A 26,462-nucleotide genomic window follows, 5' to 3' on the forward strand; every position below is an offset into this window, starting at 1 on the left:
ATGAAGGGGTCGCAGGTTCGATACCTGGAGGAGATACATAGTGGTTCAGATCAGACTTTAAACTCTAGGTCCAGTCCGATTAGCCTTTCTGTGCATAAACTGAAATTACAGCCAAGGAGGCATAGGCATTTCAATGTGTTTATCCTTTCACATATTTCGTCACAATTGCCCCAAGGAGGTAGAACAGTGATGTTAAGTAACTAAATACGAAGAAAGTCCTACACAGGGTCACATGTAAGCTCAGACTTTCCTGTAAATACATTTGTTCCATACATGGATGAAAATATTGATAGAAACATTAACATACGGTACATCATGACCATTAATGCAATGAAATCTTAAACTAAAACAAGTTTTAATTACAAGCTCTTATGCATTTCTAACACAGGAAAGTAAAGGGGAACAAATGAAGTACAAACATAGTTTCAATATAAAGTTATTTATTTACATATATTATTTCTCAATACTTCTAAGTGATAACATTAATGTACTGTGGGCCACAGACTAGAAGACATTGCTGCTAATGTACTTATTTGATATTACATTACAGGTCAACCCTGGTATCACAGTACCCTATTCTAAGTTGGCCTGCATGATACATAACCTTACAGTTTCTTGCATATAAATTACAACAGCTGCTCCCTCTTAGGCATGGCATGTGTCTGGCATATATTGCATACTTAAAAGTAGTTGCTTTTATTATTAAGTTTAATGTAGGATTTTCTGTTTGTTAATTATGATATGAAGGAAGTTGTATGTACATTAAATTTTGATTCACACAAAGCTGTGTTAGAAACGTGGTTGGCCAGAATTCAAACCCAGGTCCATAGCATACCATACCATTCGTATAAATCAACCTACAAAGTCACCCCTGATGTGCTACCTATGTGAACTGTCCCATGATTTACAAATTGAATAGACATACTTCTCTTTGTCGAATCCTTTTGTGGTGATGCAAAAGCTTATCTCAGATTTACATTCTCAAGATCTTTTTGCATTACATTGAATGTGTAGTCATTATTATCAGTGCTTTTATTGGCTTTTTAGTATGTATGATGTGCTGGATATGAAATTCTTGCTGGTGTAGATGAAGTACTGATAACTAGGGCTGAACCAATACCACTTTGAAGCAATAACCATACAGAGAGAGATTACCACCTATACAGATGCATGAAAATTATAACTAGAGAACTAATTTTAAGGTGCAGCACCTTTCGAAACATATAGCTATTGTCATACCGATAGTTTCAGATATGTATTTTAGGACATGAAATCAAGTAAAATTAACACATTTTGTTGCACCTTTTTCGCGAGATTATCACATTTGTCCCCTTTTTACCCCTCTTTGATGCTTCAGCAACTTTTTCCTTCCTTTTCTTTCATGTTTTGTTAGAAAATTGGACAGAAAAATAAGTGATTTCACTGCTTGAGCAGCTACATAAAATCAAATAGCATCATTTTGTAGAGCAGAAAGAGAGCTATGAAATGGTATAATATAATTCTTGCAGCCCCAAAAGTTCCCAATATAATGTAGCAAAACACACGAGAGAAAACCCAAATTTCAACAATACCTACTTGGCATAACTACAGTTCTCTATTCGGTCCACGTGCATTATGCACAGAAGGAGAGCATTGAATAAAGGTATTTTATCAGCACATTTTTTTTTTGCACCTTTTTGAAAACCTTTTCAGAACCTTTTTTTCCCTTTCCCGACCATAATTTTGCACCTTAAAATTCTTTCTTTAATTATAACAATTACAAGTTGTTCAAAACATTAATTCACATTAGTGGGTGTGTATTCCACTCCAATTGTAAACTTACAAGAATTTTGTGTTAAAACATTCAAAAATTACATCAAAATATTAAAATACGCATTATGTAATCATCAAAGTACAGTTTGTCATAAAATATTGGGTCTAAATCAATGTAAACTTTGAATTTTACACAACATCCAGGACTGCAAAAGTGCCGTATGGCATTTTTGCAGACCTGGAAAAGATCAAAATGCCGAAAAGTTATCAGCTTGTATCGGTAAATAAAATCCAATCGATACCACTTATATCAGCCAATACTGATACATCGGTATCAACTCAGCCATATTGATAACTGATATCATACCCATCTTATAGAAATTCATAAATATTCCATGCAGAATCTGAATTGTGGTTCATTTATCTCCATAACATGTGTCACCAGATGATTGCAACAATTTTGCCTTAGAAAATTACACTGAGTATTTATATTTTACAAAACAAAGGAAACTTTATAATCATAAAAATAACCACAAAGTGGCATACATTTGCATAAAGTTACAGGCTGTGTATAGATAGATCCAATTATCCTACTAATAAATAGGTTATTAACACATTATAAAATAGGCCAAAGCTCGTACTTACACAAAGTGCTTGAGCACTAACAAACTACATATATCACCTTCCAGGTTATAATATCTTCAGTATGCACCTATTAAATTATTTTGAATTCCACGTGCCCCATCTGAATGTTCTGTACAAAATTTAGCTAAGAATTTATATCCGTGTGAGACCCACATTTACAGGTACATACTATAGACATACTGACTTACTAAGAGACTGCAAATGAATTGATTCATATGTGATGTTGATATGATGGGTCATAAACTATGTCTACATAAAGTTTTCAAATGCAAGCTATGTAATGTAGTCTTTTTTTTAATTCAAGTAGAATAGTTGGAAATACATAGAATTTCTGATAAAAATAATTATTTTTGGAAAACTTTTCACCCAAAAAACTTTCGTAGAAATTTCTAATAGTGTATTAGCGAAGGGAGTTTGTGCCAGTGAGATCTGTATATTTTCTATATAGGTCTTTCATAATGATATGCATCTCATAATGTAATTAGTTTTATTTTTCCCCCTTTGCATAGGCTTACTTACTATGTTACTGCTTTTAATAATGTTTATAGTCATGCAAATTCCGTCAGTTGATTTAAAGTTATGAACATGAATGAGCTGGTATTGGAGGGGGGGAAATCAATTTAAAATTACGATTACAGTTGTTGAAACCAGATTTCATGCAACTGCTTATGCAAAATCGGAATATTTATTAAGTACTCAACAGAACTGAGTAACAAACTTAACACTTTGAATAAAAACAGTTTCACTCTAAGATATAACCATATAAGAAGTTTTTTAATGTGCAAAATGTAACAAAAAGTAATATTAAAAATACAAAAGAATATTCAGAATTTGCAAAACTTATAGCTAACCGATAGGTATTGGCTATTGAATTCAATGGGAATGTAAATGTATATCAGTTGGTTATAATTGAAATTCCCCTTACTTATATGGTGAGTTGGCATAGAGGCTTTGGAGACAATGGGAAAGCAAATGCTGATGAAAACATTAGTTCATATTTTCACCACCAGATGGAAATCTGGTGCACAGTGAACAACATACTGCTACTGAATCATTGATCATGCTGTCTTGCACTTCCAAACCGAGATGTTCCATAACTTGAAGGATAAATTTGACAAAGACAAGAGACAGTATGAAGATGAGCAGAAGCAGAAGGAAGAAGAATCAAAATTGGATACAGGATCTGCCTCTTATTATTGTATAGCCTCTATACAAGTTTCACTGCAATTTGATGCTTCTGACTCCAGAAGGCTCTGAGTAGAGGAACTTTAATTCTAAGCGCCACATTTACACTTGGTGGTGAAAATTTGAACATGGGCTCCTGAGGGCTCTGAGAAGGGAAACTTTAATTCTGACCACCCTGTACAAAACCTTTTGCTTCCAACTCCTTCAGATGAAAGTTAAATAACTGTTATGCATTTCAGTTGAAGCTGATATGTCATCATTCATCTCAAATTTTGGCTCGCAGTATTTTGGTTTTGTAAAATATTTACATGGGAGATATGAAGAGTAGTTATTAGTTTTATTGTCTCGTGTATACAACTAACTTCACTTTCTGAACCATCACATCAATTTATATGTCTTTCAAATAGCAGAGTTTATTTCTAACCCTGTTTGTTTGTAAATCAAATCTACAAATGTCTTAAAATATGTATAATATTCGTGATGCTGCCTATAAATTATGTTTATTATATTTCCCTATTTTGATTGATCATGTTTTAAATTATCGACTTTAACATATATTATATACATACACTTATTCATGTATCTTCTAGAAGGAATCTACGTCAAAAATGTCCATACTTCCCTCATATTGTCTTCGGTACACTGATTCATCAGGATGACTGCATCCCTTTGGGCTGCACGAGATGTCAGCATTCTTATCACACACACACTCAAGACATGTCCCAGTGTCTTGAGGAAGCACTTGACCAATCTTGTACTCCTTCCCTGAAAATGGATTATTTATAGAGGCACATATTTTTGGTAAATAAAAAAGCAAAATTTCAGTAAAACAGTCAATTTCAAGTTCAAAGTGGTAAATAAAATAAAATTTTAGTGTTATATCTGTGAAAAATTGGATCAAAAGTATGGTTGCGTCATGGCCTTGTAATCAAGGGGTCCCAGGTTTGACACCCGTTTGAGTCACATAGTGGTTTGAATCCCACTTTGAACTGTAGGTCCAGTTCCGATTAACCTTACTGTGCATAAAGTGGACTTAAAACACAAAATCAACTCGAATCAAAAGTATTATATAAAATGACATTTTGGTTTTAAAATTGTGAATATAATCCTAAATTTGATTTAAAAACTGCACTTATTACAGAAAGCAAATCTATCCCTTCCAATAGCACATTTATGTAGTTCCCAGAATATTAAGTTTATTTCTATACAGAGGGGGTGGCTGCGGTAGTTCAGTCGGTAACACATCTGACTACCATGCTGAAGGTCCTGGGTTCGATCCCCGGCCGGTTCAAATCCGGGAACTTTTCTAACGTTGGAAGTGGCCCCAGCGCTCACCCAGCATCGAATAACATGGGTACCTGGGAGAAACCTTGGGGGGTAAAGGTGGTCAGGGGTGTGATGCTGATCACATCACCCCCACTCACGACCGGATCAAGAAAGTGTGGGGTGTTACCCCCACACCCCCTATATGCCTTCATGGTGTGGTGCTATACAAAGAGGTCCATTTTTCTCAAGTATTTACAGCAGAATTAATCAATTTTCCGTGAATTGAATAATTCACAGGATAATTCAAACTTCAGAAAGTGTTGCATCGGTAAATAAACATATTTTAGTGTATTTTGCATTTTACAGTTCATTTCGTAACAAAAGAGGGTAGGAAAATGCACCTCACACCTTTCAGAAACATTACAGCATGTTATTTCGCATTTCGTGTTTTCGTCAAAATTGAAATATGCATGCCTGTTATTATTTAATATGACAACACATAATTATAGAAGTGTATTTTTCTAGGTTATTTATTCACCTTTTTTGGTGTTATTTTTGTGTGCCTAATTCACAAAGAAAACCATATGGGTTTTTAATTTAGTATGATTCATGTATATATTACAACAATTAAAACATAGTAAGCAAAGTGATTAACCCTAAAGAATAAACTCTTTTTATGATTAATTATCTTCAATGTTAGTTTCTCCTTACCCATTACAAGGCATAATGTTGCTGCAGGTACTGTTGACTGTGTTGCTCCAACAGATGATATGCTTTCGGTATTTGTACTCTTTTCACTCCTCATTGTAGACATAGCATCGTCAGGTTGCTGTTCTTCCTCAGTTCCATTTTTTGAATGGTTGTCTAGGAAAAATATTTATAGGACTGATAACTATGATAAATATAGCATGTATTCTAATAGAGTAAACAACTTATCAGGTTTATTATTAAAAAAAAATGCACAACAATGAGAAAATCATCAAGTTTTGTTTTCATGCACAAGACTTTTGCAAACACGGTCATTGTGACGTTGGTGTAGTGTTAAAGAAAATGGCGACTTTCACAGGTGCAGGAAAAGCAGGCTGTGTCTTAAAGTTCCCAGACCTTGCACCCCTAGACTTCTGCATCTGGGGCTTTGTGAAAGAAGAAAGACAAGTCTATGTGGCACCTATGCAGCAGAATGCGCAACAGCTAAAGGAGAGAATAAGAAACACCCTTGCTTTGGTGGACAAGGAGTTATTGGGAAAAGTGTGGCAAGAATAGAATTTCGATGGGATGTGTGTCGCATAACTGGTGGAAGCCACATTGAACATTTGTTGACATTCATAGAAACTTGAAGTGTGACTGATTGATACATAATAAATATCATTGTTGTATTCCACATAGTTTAATCAAAATAAATTCTTAAAGTTGTTTATATGATACACCTTGCATACGTATCTTGAAATTTCAATGGAAATACTTAATTATAAATACAGATGGGGGACAAAATAATACGAACACATGTGAAAAAGTATGCCACATTTCACACCGGCAGTACAGCAGCACCACCTGGCACTGAAGTCTGCCACTTAGTGGCTGTGAAGGGGAAGGTATTAGTTTGCCAACAGCAGTCATTGGTGGTGCATTCGTCTATCATACGCTCTCAAGAGACACTGCAAGGTCAGACCTGACAGAGTTCCAAAGAGGCATGATTGTTGGAGCACGTTCAGCTGGAGCCACGGTGACTGAAAAATCAAAGCTTGTTGGGTGTGCAAGGAGCACAGTATCAGCCGTTATGACAGCGTACACAGCACAAGGTAAGATGGCGTCTTCAAAGCACAACAGTGGACGAAAGACAAAGCTTGCTGCTCGGGATAGGAGGGTGTTGAAGCGCATAGTGGCCCGAAAGCACAAGCAATCGTTATCCGAGATAACATCTGAAATGAACAGGCATCTCCAGAACCCCATTTCAACCAAAACTGTCAAAAGGGAACTCCATGCTGCAAACATTCATGGCCGAGTGGCAATTCGTAAGCCATTGGTGACATCACGTAATGCTGTCAAGCGACGCCAATGGTGCAGAGCTCACAGAAGTTGGTCCCCACAGCAGTGGCAACAAGTCATCTGGTCTGATGAATCAACATTCACGTTATTTCAGACCACGGGGCACGTTTATGTGTGGAGAACGCCTCGAGATGCATTTCATCCTGACTGCCTCTTGCCGACTGTGAAGCATGGAGGTGGGTCCATTATGGTATGGGGCACGATATCTTGGCATGGTGTGGGACCACTTGTTTTTCTGCATGGGAAGATCAATGCCAGTCACTATCGCAGCATTCTTGGGGATCATCTCCATCCTTTTGTCCAGACTTTATTTCCTGGGGACCGACCGCTTTTTCAAGACGACAACGCTCCTATCCACACTGCTGGGTCTGTCCAAACATGGTTTGAAGAACATGACGATGAAGTAGGACATATTGAATGGCCCCCCACAGTCTCCTGACCTGAACATTATAGAACATTTGTGGGGATATTTGGAGTCCAAACTTCGTGCTCGAAGTCCGCCTCCAGCCACACTTTCGGAATTGGAGACTGCTCTGGAGGAAGAATGGCTCCATATTCCCTTAAACATTGTGCATGACCTCTATGCGTCCATCCCACGTCGCATACAAAGTGTACTTCAGTCACAGGGTGGTCCAACCCCCTATTAATGAAGATTTTATCTACATTCACAGGTGTTCATATTATTTTGTCCCCCATCTGTATATATACCAATATGGATACTATATCTTTTATACATGGAAAAAAAACTTCTGATACAGATGAAATGCTGTGTAAGTAAATAAGAATGGTTTGTATTAGTATCATCAGTACATGTACTGATAAAGTTTGGCAGATACCAATAAAGTAGCAATACAAAATTTACTGATACCAATAGCCAATATTCTACCGATCTGACATAAAATTCTAAATTGTCCTTGCAGAACCTGAATGGTTCATTTGACCTGTTTAATAAATCTTTTCTCCTCAACTTTAGATTTTATAAATGTATGTAAAATAGGAAGAAATGTTTTGATAAGTGAAGAATGTAGATACTATAAAGAGAAGCCATACACTCAGTTGACAAGTGCTGCCTCAGTAGTGGAGATCTTTAGTGGTAAACTCACGATCTTGCAAATGTTTTGAATTTAACTCCCAGCCTGGGTGTTCCTTTGAAAGTGCACCTTAAAAAAAGTCTGGAGGGCAATTGTACAAAGATCGGTCTAAAGCAAATAGGTACTACTACTCACCAATCTTTAACATGAGTTCGTAAGTAGTGTAGCAAATTAATATGAGAGTGTATGGGTTTGATACCCAGTAGTAAAGCATTGTGAAGACTTCTCTTCCTTTACTAAGTAGCTGTTATGGCATGTACTTACTTTTCAGTTACTCAAGGTTTCACCACATGTGGCTTAAGACAAGAGGATTCAAGGTTTATAACTGGAAGATAAGTTGGGTTTAAAAAGTTTAAAATAGAAGGTAAAGACAATGTACGGTGCCTTGTCATTGCTTCCTACTCCTCAGGCTGGTGACTTTATCGAGCAGTCATTCATTGGAGAGTTGCTGGAAGCCTGGTAGCAGCAATAGCAACATGGGTGTGTTTTAATGTCCGCAACAGACATGTGATGGGTTGAAAATAACCTTATTGTTGATGTACCCATAAAATAACAAATATTTACAATATTTAACAGTTTTATTTAATTATTTACATAAATGCTAACGCAAATCGCAGGAAAATAGATTTACTTTTTTGTTCTTGCTACAGTATTTTACTTTTTAAATTTAATTTTGCAATAATAAAAAAAAATAGCATGTACACTAAGATATAAAGTGACATACACAACAAAAACATATGAACATGATTTAAAAATAAAGCAAAAGTTGCTCTACGCACTGGGTTATTTTTTTATGAACTCATTAACGAACAATCTCAGGTCCAAATTATCAAGCACAGTTTGATGTATGTGGACTACCGCTAAGCTGCTTAGTCTCTTCTGCCCCATTGTAGATCTCAAATATGTCTTTAGTCAGCGAATAGCACTGAATGACCTTTCAGCTGTGGCTGTCGTTACTGGCACAGTGCGGAGAACCATCATGAATTTGGCAACTTCAGGCAGAAGATCCTGGAGTGTGCTGTCTTCCAAAAGAAACTTCCTTATGCCATGCATGATAGTTAGAACCACTTTCTTCTGTTTGGCGATATCACCAAGCATGGACATGTGTAAGGAGAGCCTATCGGCTACCAAATCTTGGCGAAAGAATTCTCGCGTTTGCTGAAATTTTGTTGTGCAACTGTTCACAGCTGAGGTGCATTCTTTCTCTACGGCTGTTATTTTTTGTAGTCCTGTAGATTCATGTCCTTGTTTAACACATGATTTTGCTGTGTCACAGACGTCAGTGTATATTGATTTATAATGCTATTTTGTAGTGTAGAACTTGTGAGTTTTGGCAGCATCAGGATTTTCAAGTCTCTTAGGGACGTGATTTTGCCGTGGCAATTCTGGCTCATCAACGAGGCTGGGTTTGCCCTCTGTGCATTTCTGCCAGAATGCTCAAAACCCATTCGCTTTTCTTGAAAGATGTCAGTCAAGTATTTTAGTTTTGATTCCACTTCTGTAGCACCAATTCGTGGAAACTGAATCTTACAGTTTACCTCTTCTATTGGATCCATCACATGGCAGTAGAGGGAGATAAGGAAAAATGTCTTAAGTAAAGCATTGTCTCCTGGTATCCAGCACATTTTGATGCTGCGTCAGTAGAATCTTCAGAAAATTTCTCAAAAAAATTGAGAAGGTTTTCATAGTTCCTTAAGATCTGTTGCATAATGGAGGCTCTCAATGTCCACTGACGAGGGCAAAGTGGTCACAGTCCAGTATGGCCAGCCTTCTCATTCACATCAAAAATATTCCTAAATATTTGCATTCTTTTAGGGGATTCCCAAACAGTCTTTAACAAGTCGTTGGCTAAATTCATTATGTGTCTGATTAATATATGTATAATAGTAAATAATAATACTATACTTAGTATATTGTAATAAGTCATATTTTTTGCTGTCTCCGGTCATAGCGCCCCAAAGTTGATGGTTTAGCTGTCTCAGCCCCCAAAGTTGATGGTCTAGAACATTTCAAATGTGTATTTAAAGTTAAGTTCATGTGGCACAATTCAGAGTAAACTACAAGAGAAGCAAAATAATACATTAGATCCTCTTAAGCAAAATTATTTGGAGGCTCCGCCCCCACATCGTTAAAATTGGTGGGGGGGCCTCGAGCCCTCCCCCCCAAGCCCCATGGAGTCAGCGCCTATGGTGTTATGTATAAATTTTACTATGTAGCTCTTTGCAAATACGATGGTAAAAATTTTGAGAGACTTTATTGAAGGTACTTACTGCATAATTGAGATTCACGACAAGGCTTCTCAGTTTTCATATGATTTTGCCACCAGCAGAACACTTCTCCATCCAGGCACATACAGAGTTCAAAGGGATCTTCTCTAGGAATCTAGACAGATAAAAGAATGTATCGCTTTTATCAATATGCAGATACTAATCCAAGAAATATACATTAGTAAGTTTATGTACAATTTTGCATAAGATACTACACTTGACGCCATTAAACGCACCACATAACGTTTACCTCAAATATGACGTTTTCGTGAGATCCAACCTATAGGTTCATGTGTGTAAAGCAGGGGTGCCAAAACCGGGTGGGGCTGACCCCGTCCAGTTCTCGCTAAAGCCCCCACTGGGGCCCAATGTGTAACTTTCAAGAAGATTTCATTTTTGGTAACTTTCAAGATGATTTCATTTTGGAACAAAATATTATTTGTGATGGAAATTTCGTAAATTATTTGAGGATTCTGTGAGAACATGTAGGTTCTTATTTCCTCACATTTCTAATTTGAATTATTTATTTGATTTAAGGTCAAAAAGTTTTGCACACAGGGACTTTGCAGACAACAGGCACGAAATTACGCAGAATTCTGCTCTGAAATGGGCACATCAACAATGTGAGACTATCACTCAGTTGAGTGTTTATAGTTTAAAGTGTCTGTGTGTTTCAGTATTTCTTTTTCCAAATACGATGAATTACGGAAAACGCATGGTATATTGTGATTATGTGCAAGAATAGAGGAGGAAATATGGGGATACTGTAGTCCTCGTGTTCTTGAGTGAGTCAGTCCTTCAAAAAAATATGAGTGTTTGTTTTCCACCTGAATGAAAGTTACTTTAACTTCCATTGTTGGTGTCTACTGTATTGTGGATGTATGGGTCTCATGTTATGAACCTCTGAAGTGCCAGTATTTGGAATATTTTGGCTATTACTTTCATTCGGAAAAGAGAAAGAAAGGAATGAGAAAATGACTTGATCGTATTTGTTCAGTACATAGCAGTGAATTGTGATGGGTGAAAGTTGTTAAGCTCAGCATTGAGAAAGGAGAACGGAGAAAATAAAAAGTGGAACACTATTTCAAGAAGAAAACCAAAATGTAAGTACAACAATATTCTATATACATACTGTATATTCCATGTTCCGATTAGTACCCATGGAGCATAGGTAGGACAACTTTAGAACCGCAGAAAGACTAGTGCGCTTGCTTTTGACGCTGTCTTCTTGAGAGGAGGCTGAAAGTAATTTGTGATTTGCATAGCCTCAAGAACTATTTTCGAAGTACGAGGACCCAAAAGCATCTTAACTCTGTGGCACTGTGTGAAGTACATAAGGGAAAAACTGCATAATGCTGACACTAAAGACATTATGAAATATTTCAATGAATGTTGTTTCTCTTCGTAAAAGTTGGGCAGAAGTTGAAAATATTCTGTTCTGCAATATGTCATTGTTTTATTTAATAAGGATTAGTATTTTTTTTACTTATATACCTGTCAACATTTGTGTGCTACTTGATACTACATTGATATAATGCGTAACCAAAGTTTCTAGTGATTTTCTTTGTCCAGCTAATCAAAATCGATGTGTAGTTATGTTGTCAGAGTTCGTAATTGTAATTACAGTTTTTCAAACGTTAACTCAAGTGTTTATTCTTAGGTTCCTTCTATTGATATTAAAAAACTTGCTCGCCAACCCCCGTCGCAAAAGGAAAGAAATCTGCATTTATGCTTTGCTTAACTTTGCTCCCCCCCTCCCCCAAATATCAGAAGAAATCGGCACCTATGATGTTAAGCTATTGTTTGTTAACAATATCCAAAATTACTTACAAAGTGCCAAGATATTAATGTACGTGGACAACATAAAACTATTCTATCCAATCAGTTCAGTGGAAGATTGTTCTATACTGCAGTAGGACCCTCAGAAACTGGTGCAGGCAGGTCAGAATGGTAGGCATAACTTAGTGAGTGCAGTCCCTTCCCCCAACAAAAAATATTCCAGGTTTATTAAAATGTCTAAGGGTTACTTTTGTTAACCTTCTGCGATGTGAGGAGCAAGTTGTATAGAATAATATTGGTGATTACTGGAATGTAACAAATAATCTTGGACACTACTTTTATGGGATGGAAAACTTTTTAATCCCCCCCAAGTTAAGTCCCAAGTTCTATTCTACCCTCCTAAAAATTAGGCTCCAAGTTACGCCTATGGTCGGAATGAATTTAAAACCTGTTCAACGTAATAACCTACACAAACAATATTTTATTTATTAGTTACATATATATTTATTTTTTGTACAAACCACGTCTGACTACCATGCGAGACCCAGGTTCGATCCCTGACATGGGGCAACCGGGATTTTTTCCGACCTGTTCAAGCAGCTCCGGCACCCACCCAGTGTTGTATAAAGTTGGTACCTGAGGGCAACTCTGAGGGGTAAATGTGGTCAGGGGCATGGTGCTGATCACATCACCCCCACCTTCGTCCGAGATTAAGGAAGTGTGGGGGCCCTAACTACACTACGCCTCATGTTTACACCCATTTTCATCCTTTATTACAGTCTCCTTCTTATTGTACAATTTCACATTTATCTGTCTCAGAACAGGCCTGGATATATTTATGTCTGACCATAAGCATTGTGAGTCCCCTTGCCTCCAATATATAATTTCAGTTATAAATGTTACATTTCAATATTTTTATCACTTTGTCACCCTTTTCAAATAGTACTTTTTTCCTTTGTAGGTTGAAGCTTGGGTCTGCAACCCCCCAGCCCCCTTAAATCATGGCCTGCATGGGAATGTAAGGGCCATGTACTCAATATAATTAGTGTGTGTGTGTGCGCGCAATAAAGAAAAAATTTATGGGAAAATATATAACTTAATATCATAATATGTTTTAAACATGCTATTTCCCAGCCTGTGTATTGAGCCAAATTAATTTATATTTTCTAGATCATTTATAAATAAAAAAGTAACTGCACACATACCTTGTTACCATTATTGTATTTTTCTGTTCCCACTTGGCATGAACTTGTTTCATTTGCATTATTAATTTGGTTTGCAGGGAGAGCGGAAGTGACGTCTGTTGGAGCTGAAAAAGTAAAACAGAATTATTAGCCTGCTTATTAATTCCATTCGAGCAATAGGGCATGCCTGTAGATTTTAGGCACTACAGTGCATAGTGCCGAAATTGATAAAAAAAAAATCTTCAACAGTGAAATAATAATTTCCTTACTTACTTACTTATTCCGATCCTCTTCTACCGATTGGTGTCGAGGTTTTGTAGAGAGCTCGCCATCTGTCACGATCTTCTGCCAACTTCCTTCCTTCACTCCACGAGATGTTCCTCCTGCTCAGGATATCCTTCATTCCCTCATTCCATGTCCTCCGTGGTCTTCCTTTCGGTCTCTTTGCACCCAATCCTCCCATTCTTGCTTCCCATAACTGTTTAGGTATTCGATGTTCAGGCATTCTGCTGAGGTGTCCAAACCATCTGAGTTGTGCTTGCTCCACATCCTGATATATTGGTTTTGTGTTTAATGTTATTCTGATTGATTGATTTCTGATTTTGTCCCTTCTGGTCTTTCCCACTGTTCTCCTCAAATATTTCATTTCTACTGTTTGTAAGTTTTGTTTTTGTTTTTCATTAATTATCCAGGATTCACTTCCATATATCAATGTTGGTACATAAGTTGATTTGTACAGTCATTTTTTATTTTTGGCTTATTTCCTTTTTCCCTAAAAATCCTTTGTTTATGGCATAATATAATCTGTTTGTATTCTTTATTCGAGTGTTTAATTCTTCATCTATTTTTCCATTACTATTGATTGTAACACCTTGATACTTAAAACTTTGTACTTGTTTTAGCTCTGAATCTTCAAGGCTTATTATGGAGGGTTTTTCTATTCTCCCTATCCTTAACACAGTTGTTTTATCTTTGTTTATTTTCATATATTTCTTTGACATATTACCATTTATTATTTCTAAATTTCTTTGTAGGTTTGCTTGTGAATTTGCAAACAATACAATATCATCTGCATATAAAAGTTCAGATACAGTTACAGTTTTCAGTTTCCAATTTTCTACTTTGAATTTTCTCATCTTTGGTTTTATTTCTTTCAGAACATCATCCATCAGAATTATAAACAAATATGGGGATAAAATATCACCTTGTCTCACTCCTGTTGATGTTTTGAATTCCTCTGATCTGTTATTGCCAGTTCTGACATAGCATCTATTTGTTCTGTAGAAACTTTGTATTGCTTCTACTAATTATTTGTTTACATTGTTTTTCTTTAGGTTTTTCCATAGCTCTTGCCATGGCACCCTATTGAAAGCCTTTTCCAAATCTATAAAGCATAGGTATAATTCTCTATTGTATTCTATAACTTTCTCTATTATTTGCCTTATTGTAAATATGTGATCTTGGACACCTTTACCTGGTCTGAATCCACTTTGTATCTCCTCTAATTTATCCTCGATTTCTTGTCTTAGTCTAGTTTCCAAAATTCTTGAATAGACTTTGCCAGGCACACTGAGTAGTGAAATACCTCTGTGATTTCCGCATTTCCTGTTATCTCCTTTCTTATATATTGGTATTAGTATTGATATTTCCCAATCCTTCACTATCTTCTTTTCCTTCCATGCCACATTTATTATTCTGAGCAGCAAATCTTCTCCTTCCTTTCCCATATACTTGATCATTTCTGGTGCAATGCCATCATGACCAGCTGCCTTTCCTAGTTTCATTCTACTAATAGCTTTCTTTAACTCACTTTATCCCTCTGCTTTCTATATTCTTCAAATGTCTCCAGAGTACCCACTGACAGGTATTTCTTAGCGTGTGCTCAAGAAAACATATTGTTCATGTTTATTCACGTTTCTACATCTTATTAGAGAAAATTGTTGGTGTCAAACCTTTGATTGTTGACATGCATTGTAGACAGTAACGACGAATAGCCTACCTCCGTGATGGACTGGTCTGCACAGTCCCTACAACGCCAGGGGTTCCACAGTAACTTAAATAAAATGGCTGCTGGCAGCTTGAGACAGTTCGTTTTCTGCATGATGCACCTGAGGGGGAATGGGTATATTAATGTAGTGCGATTTCTTAGCTGTGTTAAATACTAATATGATTTTTGTAACTTGGGCCACCTTGGGAACAAGGGCCACCTTTGGCTCACTTACCTTATTGAAGATTTATAGGCATTTTTTTTTTTCAATTTTATGTAATTGTTCTGACTCTTTAGGACAATCACAACCATAAAATATATGAAGGGGGATTCGAACCAGGAACCTTCGGTGATGAGATGAAATTTAAATATTGATAGTGTTGTACAAATTCTGTTTTAATTTTAATATAGTTGCACCTGTGTGCATCGCCAGAAATTCTTGTAATGGAGATCAGACAGTTGAAATGAAATTTAATATTTTTATTAAAAATAACTAAATATTATTATAAACTATTGATGCCAAACTATTATTTATGTTACTATTATAACTTTGGGAAGAGACTTGTACGCGATACACCAAATTAGTGAAAATCCAGTCGGATATTTTTTTTCCTTTCTACACTTCACACCGTTAATATATTGAAATATGTGGTTATGCTATTTTCTTATTAACTTTTACACACTTTGTTCAAGGAAAAGTTTTGGAAGGTAGGGGAAAATTCTAATATTTAAGTTTAAGTTCTGTGACCTCTCACATAAAAATCCTATTTCTGTAATTGTGAGAACTCTTAGAACAATTTATTCTTTGGATTAAGTAGAAAGCTAAAACATGGAATTGTGGATAATGCTTTGAGCTAATCAATTCCTTTGTTCTGCTAGTATGCTAATTAATTTAACTTTATTTCTCTTTTTGACCATATATTTATTTTGACTTTTTATGCATGACTAAAGTTACAAAGCCTTCTTTTCCACTTAACCATTAATTTACTGTTACTAATACAAAAAACTACAGTTCATAAACGCACACACATATAGGATACATACATTTTTTTCCATTTGTCTAACTTTCTTGTCATTATTTGCACCCACCACTTAGTTTTTGGAAGTCAAATTTTTAATCAACATAATAACTTTGGTAATTTAGAATTATCCATTATAATATGACGCCCACATCCAGTGATTCATTCAACAGAAGCCCCCTCCCCCCACAAATGCTGCGTTCACACCAACTCCATGACCCAGCGGTCCTTTGAGCATAAAATACTGCCAAGAGAAGTTTTGGTGACATATAGTAAGTGCATCATGTCCATCGCCGCTGTTATCTGGAATTCCTTTTTGATTCTTGTCTACCAGCCAGAGACCTGCAGAATGCGTTTCATTGCTCCCTTCTTGACACTTGGCAGAAAGTGTGGAATGAGCTAACGGGGAACAGCTTCGTGCTTTGAAGCCCTTCATTGGTAGGGTGACCAGACACACTCATTCAAAAAAGAGGACAAAGCATGGCAAAAAAAGGAGGACAAAGCCCAAGAAAAGAGGACACCGCTGTCAAACCCACCACCTCTTCATAAAGATATAAATGTAACGTACTTAGAGAGATACCGAGGGATCAAAATGGACTGGAGCTGACCGGAACAGCATTCTGGTTTCATGAATATCTGGAACTATCCCGTTCCATCTCGTCATTGTCGTAATCGAAGATGAAAAACAGACAACAGCATGATAATGAAAGTAAAGCGTTCCATTTTGTGCAAATTTCCATTTTGAACCCTAGGATGTGCCGAACAGAAATTTTTTGGTCGGGACAAAATCAGCACGGAAAATGTTTTTAAATACCTGCGATCGGGATGGGAAAAATTCGCAATTTCATAACGGAAAATGTTCAAAATTTCCCGACACTGCGGAAATCTCGATTTCTACACGTCATATCCATCCATATCCATTGAGTGATATCTTTTTTTTATTTCTGAAATAAAAAAATAAATTCCAAGAAGTTTCAGACACTTACAATGCAGAAAACATCAAGAATTTATCACTTTTCAAAATGTCCATTTGGAATCCTGACTGTTCGGGATCGTTTAACCTATTTCCAAAACTGAATTAATATTTTATGTAGTTTAGGTTGGGACAAAACATATAATTTTATTGCCGTGAACATTTTTGACACTTTCATCAACAGGGGAAAGTGACTGACTACACCACACTACATATTGGTGACTATATTACGAGGTGGTCCTCCCAGCTAGATCCGAGGGATCCACTGACCAACGACAGGTGCGGTCCTCCATTCATATTGGGGGTTAGGCGTAGAGCTGACAACTCTGCACTGTAAAATGATATATATATATATATATAAAAAAAAAAACAATTTGAGGCCATGGATGTTCCCCAGGTAAAATATTCCGGAGGTAAAATAGTCTTGCATTCGGATCTCCGGGCGGGGACTACTTTGGGAGATACCTGGACTAAGAATAAGATCTACGTTACACCGAACCCAAGTGTTAGGTAATAATCATAATCTAATTATTGATAACTTGTTTGAACCAGTTTCCAAATTCAAGTACTTAGGAGTAATACTAACAAATGAAAATGATATTAAGAAGGAAATTAAAAGCAGGTTTAATTCAGGAAATTCATGTTACTTTTCTCTTCATTTAATATCTAAGAAACTAAAAGTTAAAATATACAAAACAGTAATTTTGCCTGTATTATTATATGGATGCGAAACTTTGTCCCTTACAGTGAAAGAGGAAGAGAGAGAGAGAAAAAAAAGGCATGAAGGAGAATATAGAGAATGGGAATAATAAAAGTCTGATAGAGAAAGGCAGAGAAAGAAAAGAACAGAAATAAAGAGAAGGAGACCGAGAATGAAAGAGAGAAGGGAAGAAAATATAAATAAAGAGAGAAAAGGAAAGAAAATAGAGATAGATATAATGAAACAGGGTCAGAGAGGAAGAAAGAAAAACCTTAATATCGCGTATGTATGACTCGTAACGGATATGCAGAGATTGTATAACAGTACGCTCTCTTATGATACGGATAACATGTTTGGATAAAGTGATGGTAGATCAGCTCTCAGATGCTCAAATGATGATCCTTATGCATGGCTACATTCTCTGTGCAGCACATTCGCTATGAGCGATGCTGTATACTCTTTCCAAAAAAGGACATTTACGGATTTCGATAAAATCCGCCCGGACGCCGGACAGACACCTAAAAAGGAGGACATGTCCGGATAAAAGAGGACGTCTGGTCACCCTATTCATTGGTGTATAGCGTTCCTCTTAACGCCCCACCCATCGAGAAGAGGTCATTTTAACTCTGCTTCGTATCATGCACAGCCGTCTCACCCATAGTAATTTGCTGAAAGGACTGGACCTCCAATGTGATGTTAATCTAAATATTACGCTTTATATGCAAAAGTTGGGAGATGACGGCAGTGTTTTAAATGTTTTTAGCTTTTTGAGAAGGGCGGGCCTCTTACACTGTTTCTGAGGAAGTTTTTAGACTAGCCTTACCTTTATAATGTGTTGTATACGTCCTGTGCAGGTCCCTTTAGATCCTTGCACTTTTAACATTTCTCAAGGGGCCCTTGTCAACATTAGTGTTTAGAGACTGGCGTGCCCAAAATTTTCGAAAGGATGGTTACGAATACTTTTTTTGGTAGTCAGCCCTCGTTTTGCCACCTTTTCCTGGGTTTGACTTTTTTTTTTTTTTTTTTTTAGGAATACTGGCCCGAAGGAAAAGGTTATGACCTCTACCAACACCCGCTTGGGCACGCCACTGTGTTTAGATAAGGGGATATTTTCCTCGATACTTTGAAGGGTGCAAAATGGCCATACCTGCAGACACATCAAAAATTTTACACTAATTCGTTTATTCCTTAACCTTATGACATAAAATAAACATTTCCTTTAACAACAAGTAAAAATACCAAGCTTCTGAATCAACTTTCACCTCGTCGTACTTGGAGAGCGGGTTTATTCATCATTAAGAAATATGCCTAATGTCGCTCTTTAAAACAACTACAAGATGCTGACGTCAGCAAGCGTTTTATGTGCTTAATGGCACCGTTCATTTATCATTCTCCGCTTCTCGCTTCGGTCTATATCATTACATCTTATCTCTTAATTCAAGCATCCCTTTCTTCTCGAATTGTCAGTGGAGCAAAGAAAGCTTGGTGGAAGTCGTTATCTCAAAGCGGGTGAATTATTAATCATCGCCTCCCAGTCGTGCAAAGGCTTTGAACTGCTGGGAGCTTGTTCTTAATGTGCTTTCACTCCCAAGTTTTGAGTAGGTAATTCCATAAACCAAAATTTCCTATTAAACAGCAAAATGTAAAGTGTGTGTACACTCACACACAGAAATAATGGGTTGAGTTAAACTTACAGCAGCGGAAGAATGGTCGTACAATTTTAATCGTTATAATTGTTACTATTTATAAGCAGTCTTAAATTATAATCAATAAAACTACTGTAAGCAATTTCGATGTACATTAGGGTGGAGTGAAAATGGGCTAAAAAATGTTTTTTTTGAATTTCAATTAGCTAGATATGTCAAAAGGTGCCAATAGATCAATAGAACACTGTGTAAAAATTTCAAGACTTTTGAACAATATTTTGATCGCCCTTCGCTACCTTTTATTTTGCAATACTAAGCGACATTACAAATATATAATACAAATAATATATAATACAAATATAGTCAGTCAATAGTGACTATTAGTCAGTTTAGTCACCTTAAAACTCAGTTAATGCAATCAAATGCCACAAACAGTTACAAGGTGAAGTGAGAGAAGTCACGTTAAGACTCGAACGTCGGCATTAGCTGTCGAGAAGCGATGCGTGCACGGATGAATCCATCTCCCGATTTCTGTCCACAAACAGCGTTCGCCACCTCAGTCACCATCTTCACGTGTCTTTCCACAGCCTGTGTGTGGTTGGGGAATTTTGAGAAGGTGAGAGTTGGAGTCACCTCCATCGTGATGAGATCCCTGAGCTCAGTGTCCGTCATTGCCTTAATTACGGGAGGGTCCTAGATAGGGCAGATGGCCCAGTCGATCACGTCGAAGTAATCACAGTATCGAAGTTGAGTTTTGCGGGAACCTTAAACCTCCATATTTGTCCACTGGGGTCTGCTGTAGCTCTGGCCTTCATCACTCGTCGCCGGACCAGCTCACGTATGTGTGGTCGATGGTCCGTCATCATGGCCAGGAGCAGATTCTCCGGGTGAGCGAAGTATGCATTGCGATGAATGACGGGGTCAACGATCAATCTTCTTGTACTTAGGGCTGAGGTATCGTCACTTGACGAGCATCTGTTGAAGGTGCCTAGCTCCATCTTTGCATGACCAGTGGGCTTTTACGGCAAACCACGTTGGAGCATATACGCGAATGATGAACGTCACCAGCTTTTTCAGATTCTCTGACGGTTCCGTGTCGCTTACATATAATTGGAGGATTCGATTGGATGTCGTTATCCATCGTGAGTAATTCAGGCAACCTGGGTTTCGCATTGTCAGATTGACGCTACATTCACCTTTGCCGATACTATTGCACGTTTCCAGTAGATAGCGCTGATCTGTGCTCAACTCCTTCGGGTCAACATTGGACAGTTGCTCGGTCAGCTGCACTGGTGCAAATGAGGAGACAGGCTGTTCGCTACATGTCACTACCCTCTTTCCGATATCTCCACAGAACCCGTGCGGGCCTGTAGTCGTGCCATCGAGTGCCTGGAATAGATGGCGCAGGGGCAGCTCATTGGCATGAAGCAGACATACCAGCCACTGCAGAGGATGCTCGAAGGTTTCTTCCAGTCGGCGGATAACGCCCGCTGTGTGTCTCGTGTTCACATTTGTGCCGTCACACCCTACAACTTTAATGTTCTCTGTCTGCGCATTCCTCTCTTTGAAACTAGCTACTATTGATTCAGTTATGTCTTTGCTGGAGCCTGATGGCGGAGTCGTGTGGCTGAAGTACGAAGAACCGGGCTCTGTGATGATGCTTATGTGTTCTTCTGTGAGGGTTTTTCTGTGTTACTTTTTGTCGTCGCCAAGAACTTGTGTCAAAGTTTGATCCTTGTGGCCATCAAAGAATACTCCCTTATGCCAGTGTAAGTGTGGTCAAACTGGTCATCATTCTGCTGGAGTTCCTTACGAGTTTTGCTGCGTTCTCGGCGGATCTTGCTTCGATCGATTACTTTAGATCGGTCGATTGGCGACACGAGACGAAGTTCATGCAGAACTGATGTTGCTAATACAACAGCCGATCCATCCGAGACTCGGATCGGATTGCAAGCTTTAGCAAGTGAAGGTAGAGAGATTGTCATTTTCTTACATTGGTGATTCTGCTTTGGCTTAGTCTTGACTGATTCTGTATCTGGAATGTACTCATCGCCAGTGACACTGACCGACGGGTACGTGTTATCTTCGGCGCTGTCGGCAGAATTGGCTTGACCTTTACTCTCAACGGTCCTCTGCTTCTTCATTCGTTCGAGATTGGCTTCCTCTCTTTCAGCTTTCTTCTTCAATTTTGACGTCTCCTCTTGATCTATACTGCTGATTATCATCTTTTTTTGTCCTCTCTGGTCTTCAAGGAAATGGCGTTCCTTTGAATTCTTTTGTGCTTTTGCAGTTGGAAACCATGTCGAAGCACTTGCATTTGCTGAGATCAAACAGACTGTTACCTCTGTTGCGAAAGTCCGAGAGTCTCCGTTGGTAGTTGGCTTGATCCTTTCTCCCTTTGTAGACCTTTAGGATTGTGTTGTATTTGTCGTGGAACGATCTGCATTTTTCAATCGCTTGCGCGTGAGTTACTGTTGGAAGTGAGGCCCTTTCCCAGATCTCTTCAACTTCATAGCACAGTTTGTGAGATATGTCCAAAAATGATGGGTATTTTCCATTGTCCGTCCTCAGGTCTGGTCGCAGTTGAATATATTTCTTCATGAGATCGGTGTAGGTCGGCAGAGTATTGGTCGTTAGGTTTCGTGTAGCGGCAAATATCTCTTGTAACTGCCATCTCTCTGAAAATGGAAGTTCTGGGGATGGGGATATCCTGAGGATAACATGATGTCCCCAGGATACCCCAAGGACATCCTGGGGATAACGTGTGTTGTACAGGTAAGCTATAGGGCAACTGGCACATTTTCCATAGTCTAGCTTCTAAAAATAAAAAATAAAAATTTTCACTCCACCCTACTATACAACACACGTTATCCCCAGGATGTCCTTGGGATATCCTGGGGACATCATGTTATCCTTAGGATATCCCCATACAATGTATAGGTAAGCTTAAGATGGCCAAAACCTTTTCAATAAGTAGCTCGCTTAGATTCGCTACTTAATAAGCCATGCTGAAATCAAACTGAATCAGGCTACAAAGTCATAAAAAGGGTTAAAATGCCAATTATTTCAATAAGGTGAAGGGCGATCAAAGAGTTGACAGAAAATAATATGATTTTGCAGGATTCTTACTATGGACAAATGGCACATTTTCCATAGTCTAGCTTATAAAAATAAAAATTAAAGTTTTTTCACTCCACCCTAATGTACATACATTAACCATAATTGTATTCTTTTACATTTAACATTGTTGGAATTGAGGTCGTATTTTCAAAAGACCTACTTGAGTGTATGTATATGGTATTCAACCAATGTAGTGTTTTGTATAATTTTGAGATGTAGTTTATTTGATTATACAATAGTGCACTAAACCAATGGGAAGGGTTTGAACCCGTAAAATCCTCTTCTTATACGCGGCCATGGGTAGGGCCCCAAGCATTGTGATGTGATCAGCACCACGCTCCGACCGATTTACCAGAGTTGTCAGCAGTACCCATTTATTACAAGCTCCGTGAACACCAGAGCTTCTCCATATTACTGGAAAAATTCCCATGTGAGATCACCCACCCAGGAATCGAACCCGGGTCACATTCCTAATGATTACAAAAAAAATAGACAGTTCATGTCCTTGGGAGCCGAAAGGGGAGCTCGAACCGGTATTCGCCCCCCTTGGAAAATTGTCAGGTTCATATGAAGCAGAAAAGTTGCTATTTTCATGGCTAATAACAAATAAGTTTAGTTACTTAGTATTCGAACAGAATAACAAAGGTAAAAACTGTGTTGGATAAAAATCGAGTGTAAAAACAGGAGCCATGTTATATTTTTCATATTCTACCATTTAAACCAAAGAATAGGTACAAAGTTTTCAAAATTCCAAATGGTTTCATGTGAGAGGTCACACAACAAACGGTATGACTAAAAGAAATGCACTTTTTCTTGAACGAGGAGTGTAATAGAATCTTCAATAGTTCCTTAGATCGGAGTATCTCAACCGCCGGGCCGCGGCCCTGTACCGATCCCTAGCGTCCATTATCCCGGGGCACGAGGGGATCTCCTGAAGTTTGTGACTTGCAGCCCGAGCTAGCAAACACTTGGAAAGATGGCCTTTCGTTCAGGGTTCACCAGGTTAAGAGGAAATTCTTTCTCGCCAGTGGAGCTGAGCCATCAAACGATTTAACAGGCGTGCACGTTGCTTCCCGCCTCTAAATTTGGAAGTTTATTGACAGGCACCACCCTTAATTCAGTTTGCGGATCATTTTTTATTAACAATTATGTATAATGAAGTGGAAATATTCTGATTAACTGGAATTTTTCGGTATCCGAAATGGAACATGCCAATGACAATCCGCACTTATCAAATTAAGTTAATGATATTGGCCACATGAAACAGTGATTCAATTACATCCAGTTGTTTTCAACTAATTTAAACGAAATTTTGTACTCGTCAACAAGCCTGATATAATCCAATCAATACTCTTTGTGATTATGCAATAATTTATTTATTAATGTTAAATTTCATTTGTACAAATAAATTAACGTACAAAGTTTTTAAAACATTAGAAAGCTATTTACAAGTAAAATAAAATTTTGGGATCGGGGCATCAACTTTTAAAAAAACGAATTTACCGGACCGCGGGTTCACGAAGGTTGAGAACCACGCCTAAGATTCTAATCAGATTAAACTAGACTTGAAGAGACTTAAAATAGGTAAAATAGAAAGCAGCAGTTCCTTGGATGTAGATGTGATAGTCAAAATAGATTCTCTCGTAGAGACAATCCAGTGGCATGCTTATGATTTTTGTAAGAGTGACAATTTCTAGTCGCCAGCCCTTCCTTCATATTGTCACCTTTTTCTGCACATGACGTCCAAGAAACCCTACCTAGGTTACGCCACTGAGACAAACTGATTAATCGTGACTAGGCAGCGGAAGTTGATGACCTAAAAAATATAGGTATATGACCTATAGAATGTCCTAAAAAATGGGAAAAAATGACTTTAAAAAATGCAGAAAATGACCATTAAATTTGTTAGTTTCAGGTTAAAAATTGAAATGAAAAGGAAATTAAACAAAATGCAATCTTGCCTTCACCAAATGATACCACTTGCACATTCAATTAAAATATGCAACGAGGATTTCCAATGGAAACTGAATAATTTGAAATCAATTTAATAAGAAAGTCTTATACACTGAATGAATTGGTGTAAAATGCATTAATTTCCCGCATATTTGCATGGTGATGTAGTGTGGTGTGTCCAGAAAAAATCCCCCTCGGGTTTCACCGTCTGGCCAGGGTAATTCCAGCCTTTCCTTATCTGATCTTAAATCTGAGTTTGCCCCAGACGGGCACCTGGTGGTTTCCCCCGACGCAACAAAGACTGTCACCAGGGGCCCGTCAAGTATCTGTGCGACGCTCGCTGAGCAAGATTTTCGCTCGTTGAGCAGACAGATCATTTACTTGACGCAGCTTGCTCATTGATAAAAATATCAGTGCCTTTGAATAATCTGTGATGAATGTGGCTGCGTCGAGTGGACAAGATTTCGTTGTGTGAAAAGCTGTTAATTATGGAAATAGAATAGTTGATGTGAACAAAACTGTCGAAATTTTCATTTTCACACCCTTGCACAACTTTCCAAAACTACGGTGTATATTTAGTATTTATTATTTGGAATAAACAACACTTACATTTTAATACAATTACAAAAACTGGAATATTACATCACCTTCTGTTACTTGAACTTCCTCTCTAATTACGTTATATCGCAAACCGTTCAGTTCGCTCATCATAAATTATTCCTCATTGGTCGCCCGCCTCCCCGTCATCCTCATACAATGGGCCCGTTCCGAAAGTCGCAGGAGTTTAACGCGTTAAACGAGTTATGGTAACTGGCTGTCCCGTGAGTGCTTCCGTGCGTTTCGTGAGTTTCATTATGCTGTTCCAAAAGTCGCATTCCGTGCGTTTCATGCAAGAACGAGATTCACCAAACACACGGGCCAGGAGGCTGGTTTGTTCCGTGAGAATAGTCTGCTCCTTGCAGACAAAGCGCGTGCTGATGGATTCAAACTGCACTAGTTCGGAAAATTTATTATAATTTTAACAGAGACCGATATGAAGCAACGTGCACAAGATGAGTATGCCTTGACCGTTCTTAGAATGTGATTAAAATGAGTAACTGTGTTCACAGTAGAGTATATTTATGCCATAAGGCCATTCCTTCCGCTGATGCCATGTGTAAACTTTCTCTAAACAATACGTTGCGCCTGCGCTTTCGCCTAGAGTGTCCCATAAGTCTGTAAAATAACTGGTTTCACCAGATTCACGAGCCCAGTTATTTTCGTTGAATGCGTTCGTTTCATCATGGTTTCATTAAGACTTTCGGAACGCACCCATTTTTTCCTCCTCTTCCCCTTTGCCTCACGAGATCGAAACACAAAAACGTTATATTCTGTGGCTGAAACCTGTGGCGAGCAAGGTTCAAGTTCGCTCAGCGATCAAGTGAGCAGCGCTCGCGGAGGAACGCCTATTTGGCCGTCAAGTAGCCGAGCGATCACGTTGCTCGCTGAGCGCTCAAGATACTTGACGCGCCCCAGTTCAGCATTTCTTTTTCTCGTAAATTGCAATCCTGCGAGATATATATAGGCCTATGTTCACCTTGGTGAAAGAAGACTCAAGAATATTACCAAAATTAAAGAAGTGACAAAATATGACGAAACAATACACCGAATATTGCGAAAAATGGCGGAAAAATGCCGAAAATCGGGGAAAATTACCTAAAACCTGAAAATTGGCAAAAATTGAAAAAATGTAGTTTAAAATTACCTTTTTTGGGTTCTAGACGAAGTGTAATATTGTGTATATCTAATGGGCATCGTGCCCGAGATGTCAGAAAAAAGATGACAGTTCATCAACTTCAGCTCCCTAATC

General features: G+C 37.9%; 1 protein-coding gene across 1 annotated transcript in view; it reads right to left on the minus strand.

Moving 5' to 3' along the window:
* Positions 1–441: 441 nt before the first annotated feature.
* The window catches only part of LOC145989895 (uncharacterized), a 198,026-nt gene continuing 172,005 nt past the window's right edge, over positions 442–26,462 (minus strand). Inside the window, exons 2-5 of the mRNA XM_083125380.1 lie at positions 13,237–13,340; positions 10,256–10,367; positions 5,560–5,712; positions 442–4,347 (exon numbers count right to left, since the gene is read on the minus strand). Of these exons, the coding sequence (XP_082981506.1) occupies positions 4,169–4,347; positions 5,560–5,712; positions 10,256–10,367; positions 13,237–13,340 (548 nt within the window). The 3' untranslated portion in view covers positions 442–4,168. The remainder of the gene's footprint in view (positions 4,348–5,559; positions 5,713–10,255; positions 10,368–13,236; positions 13,341–26,462) is intronic.

Source organism: Lepisma saccharinum, chromosome 7 (genome assembly GCF_977018435.1).
Source record: "Lepisma saccharinum chromosome 7, izLepSacc3.1, whole genome shotgun sequence".
NCBI lineage: Eukaryota > Metazoa > Arthropoda > Insecta > Zygentoma > Lepismatidae > Lepisma > Lepisma saccharinum.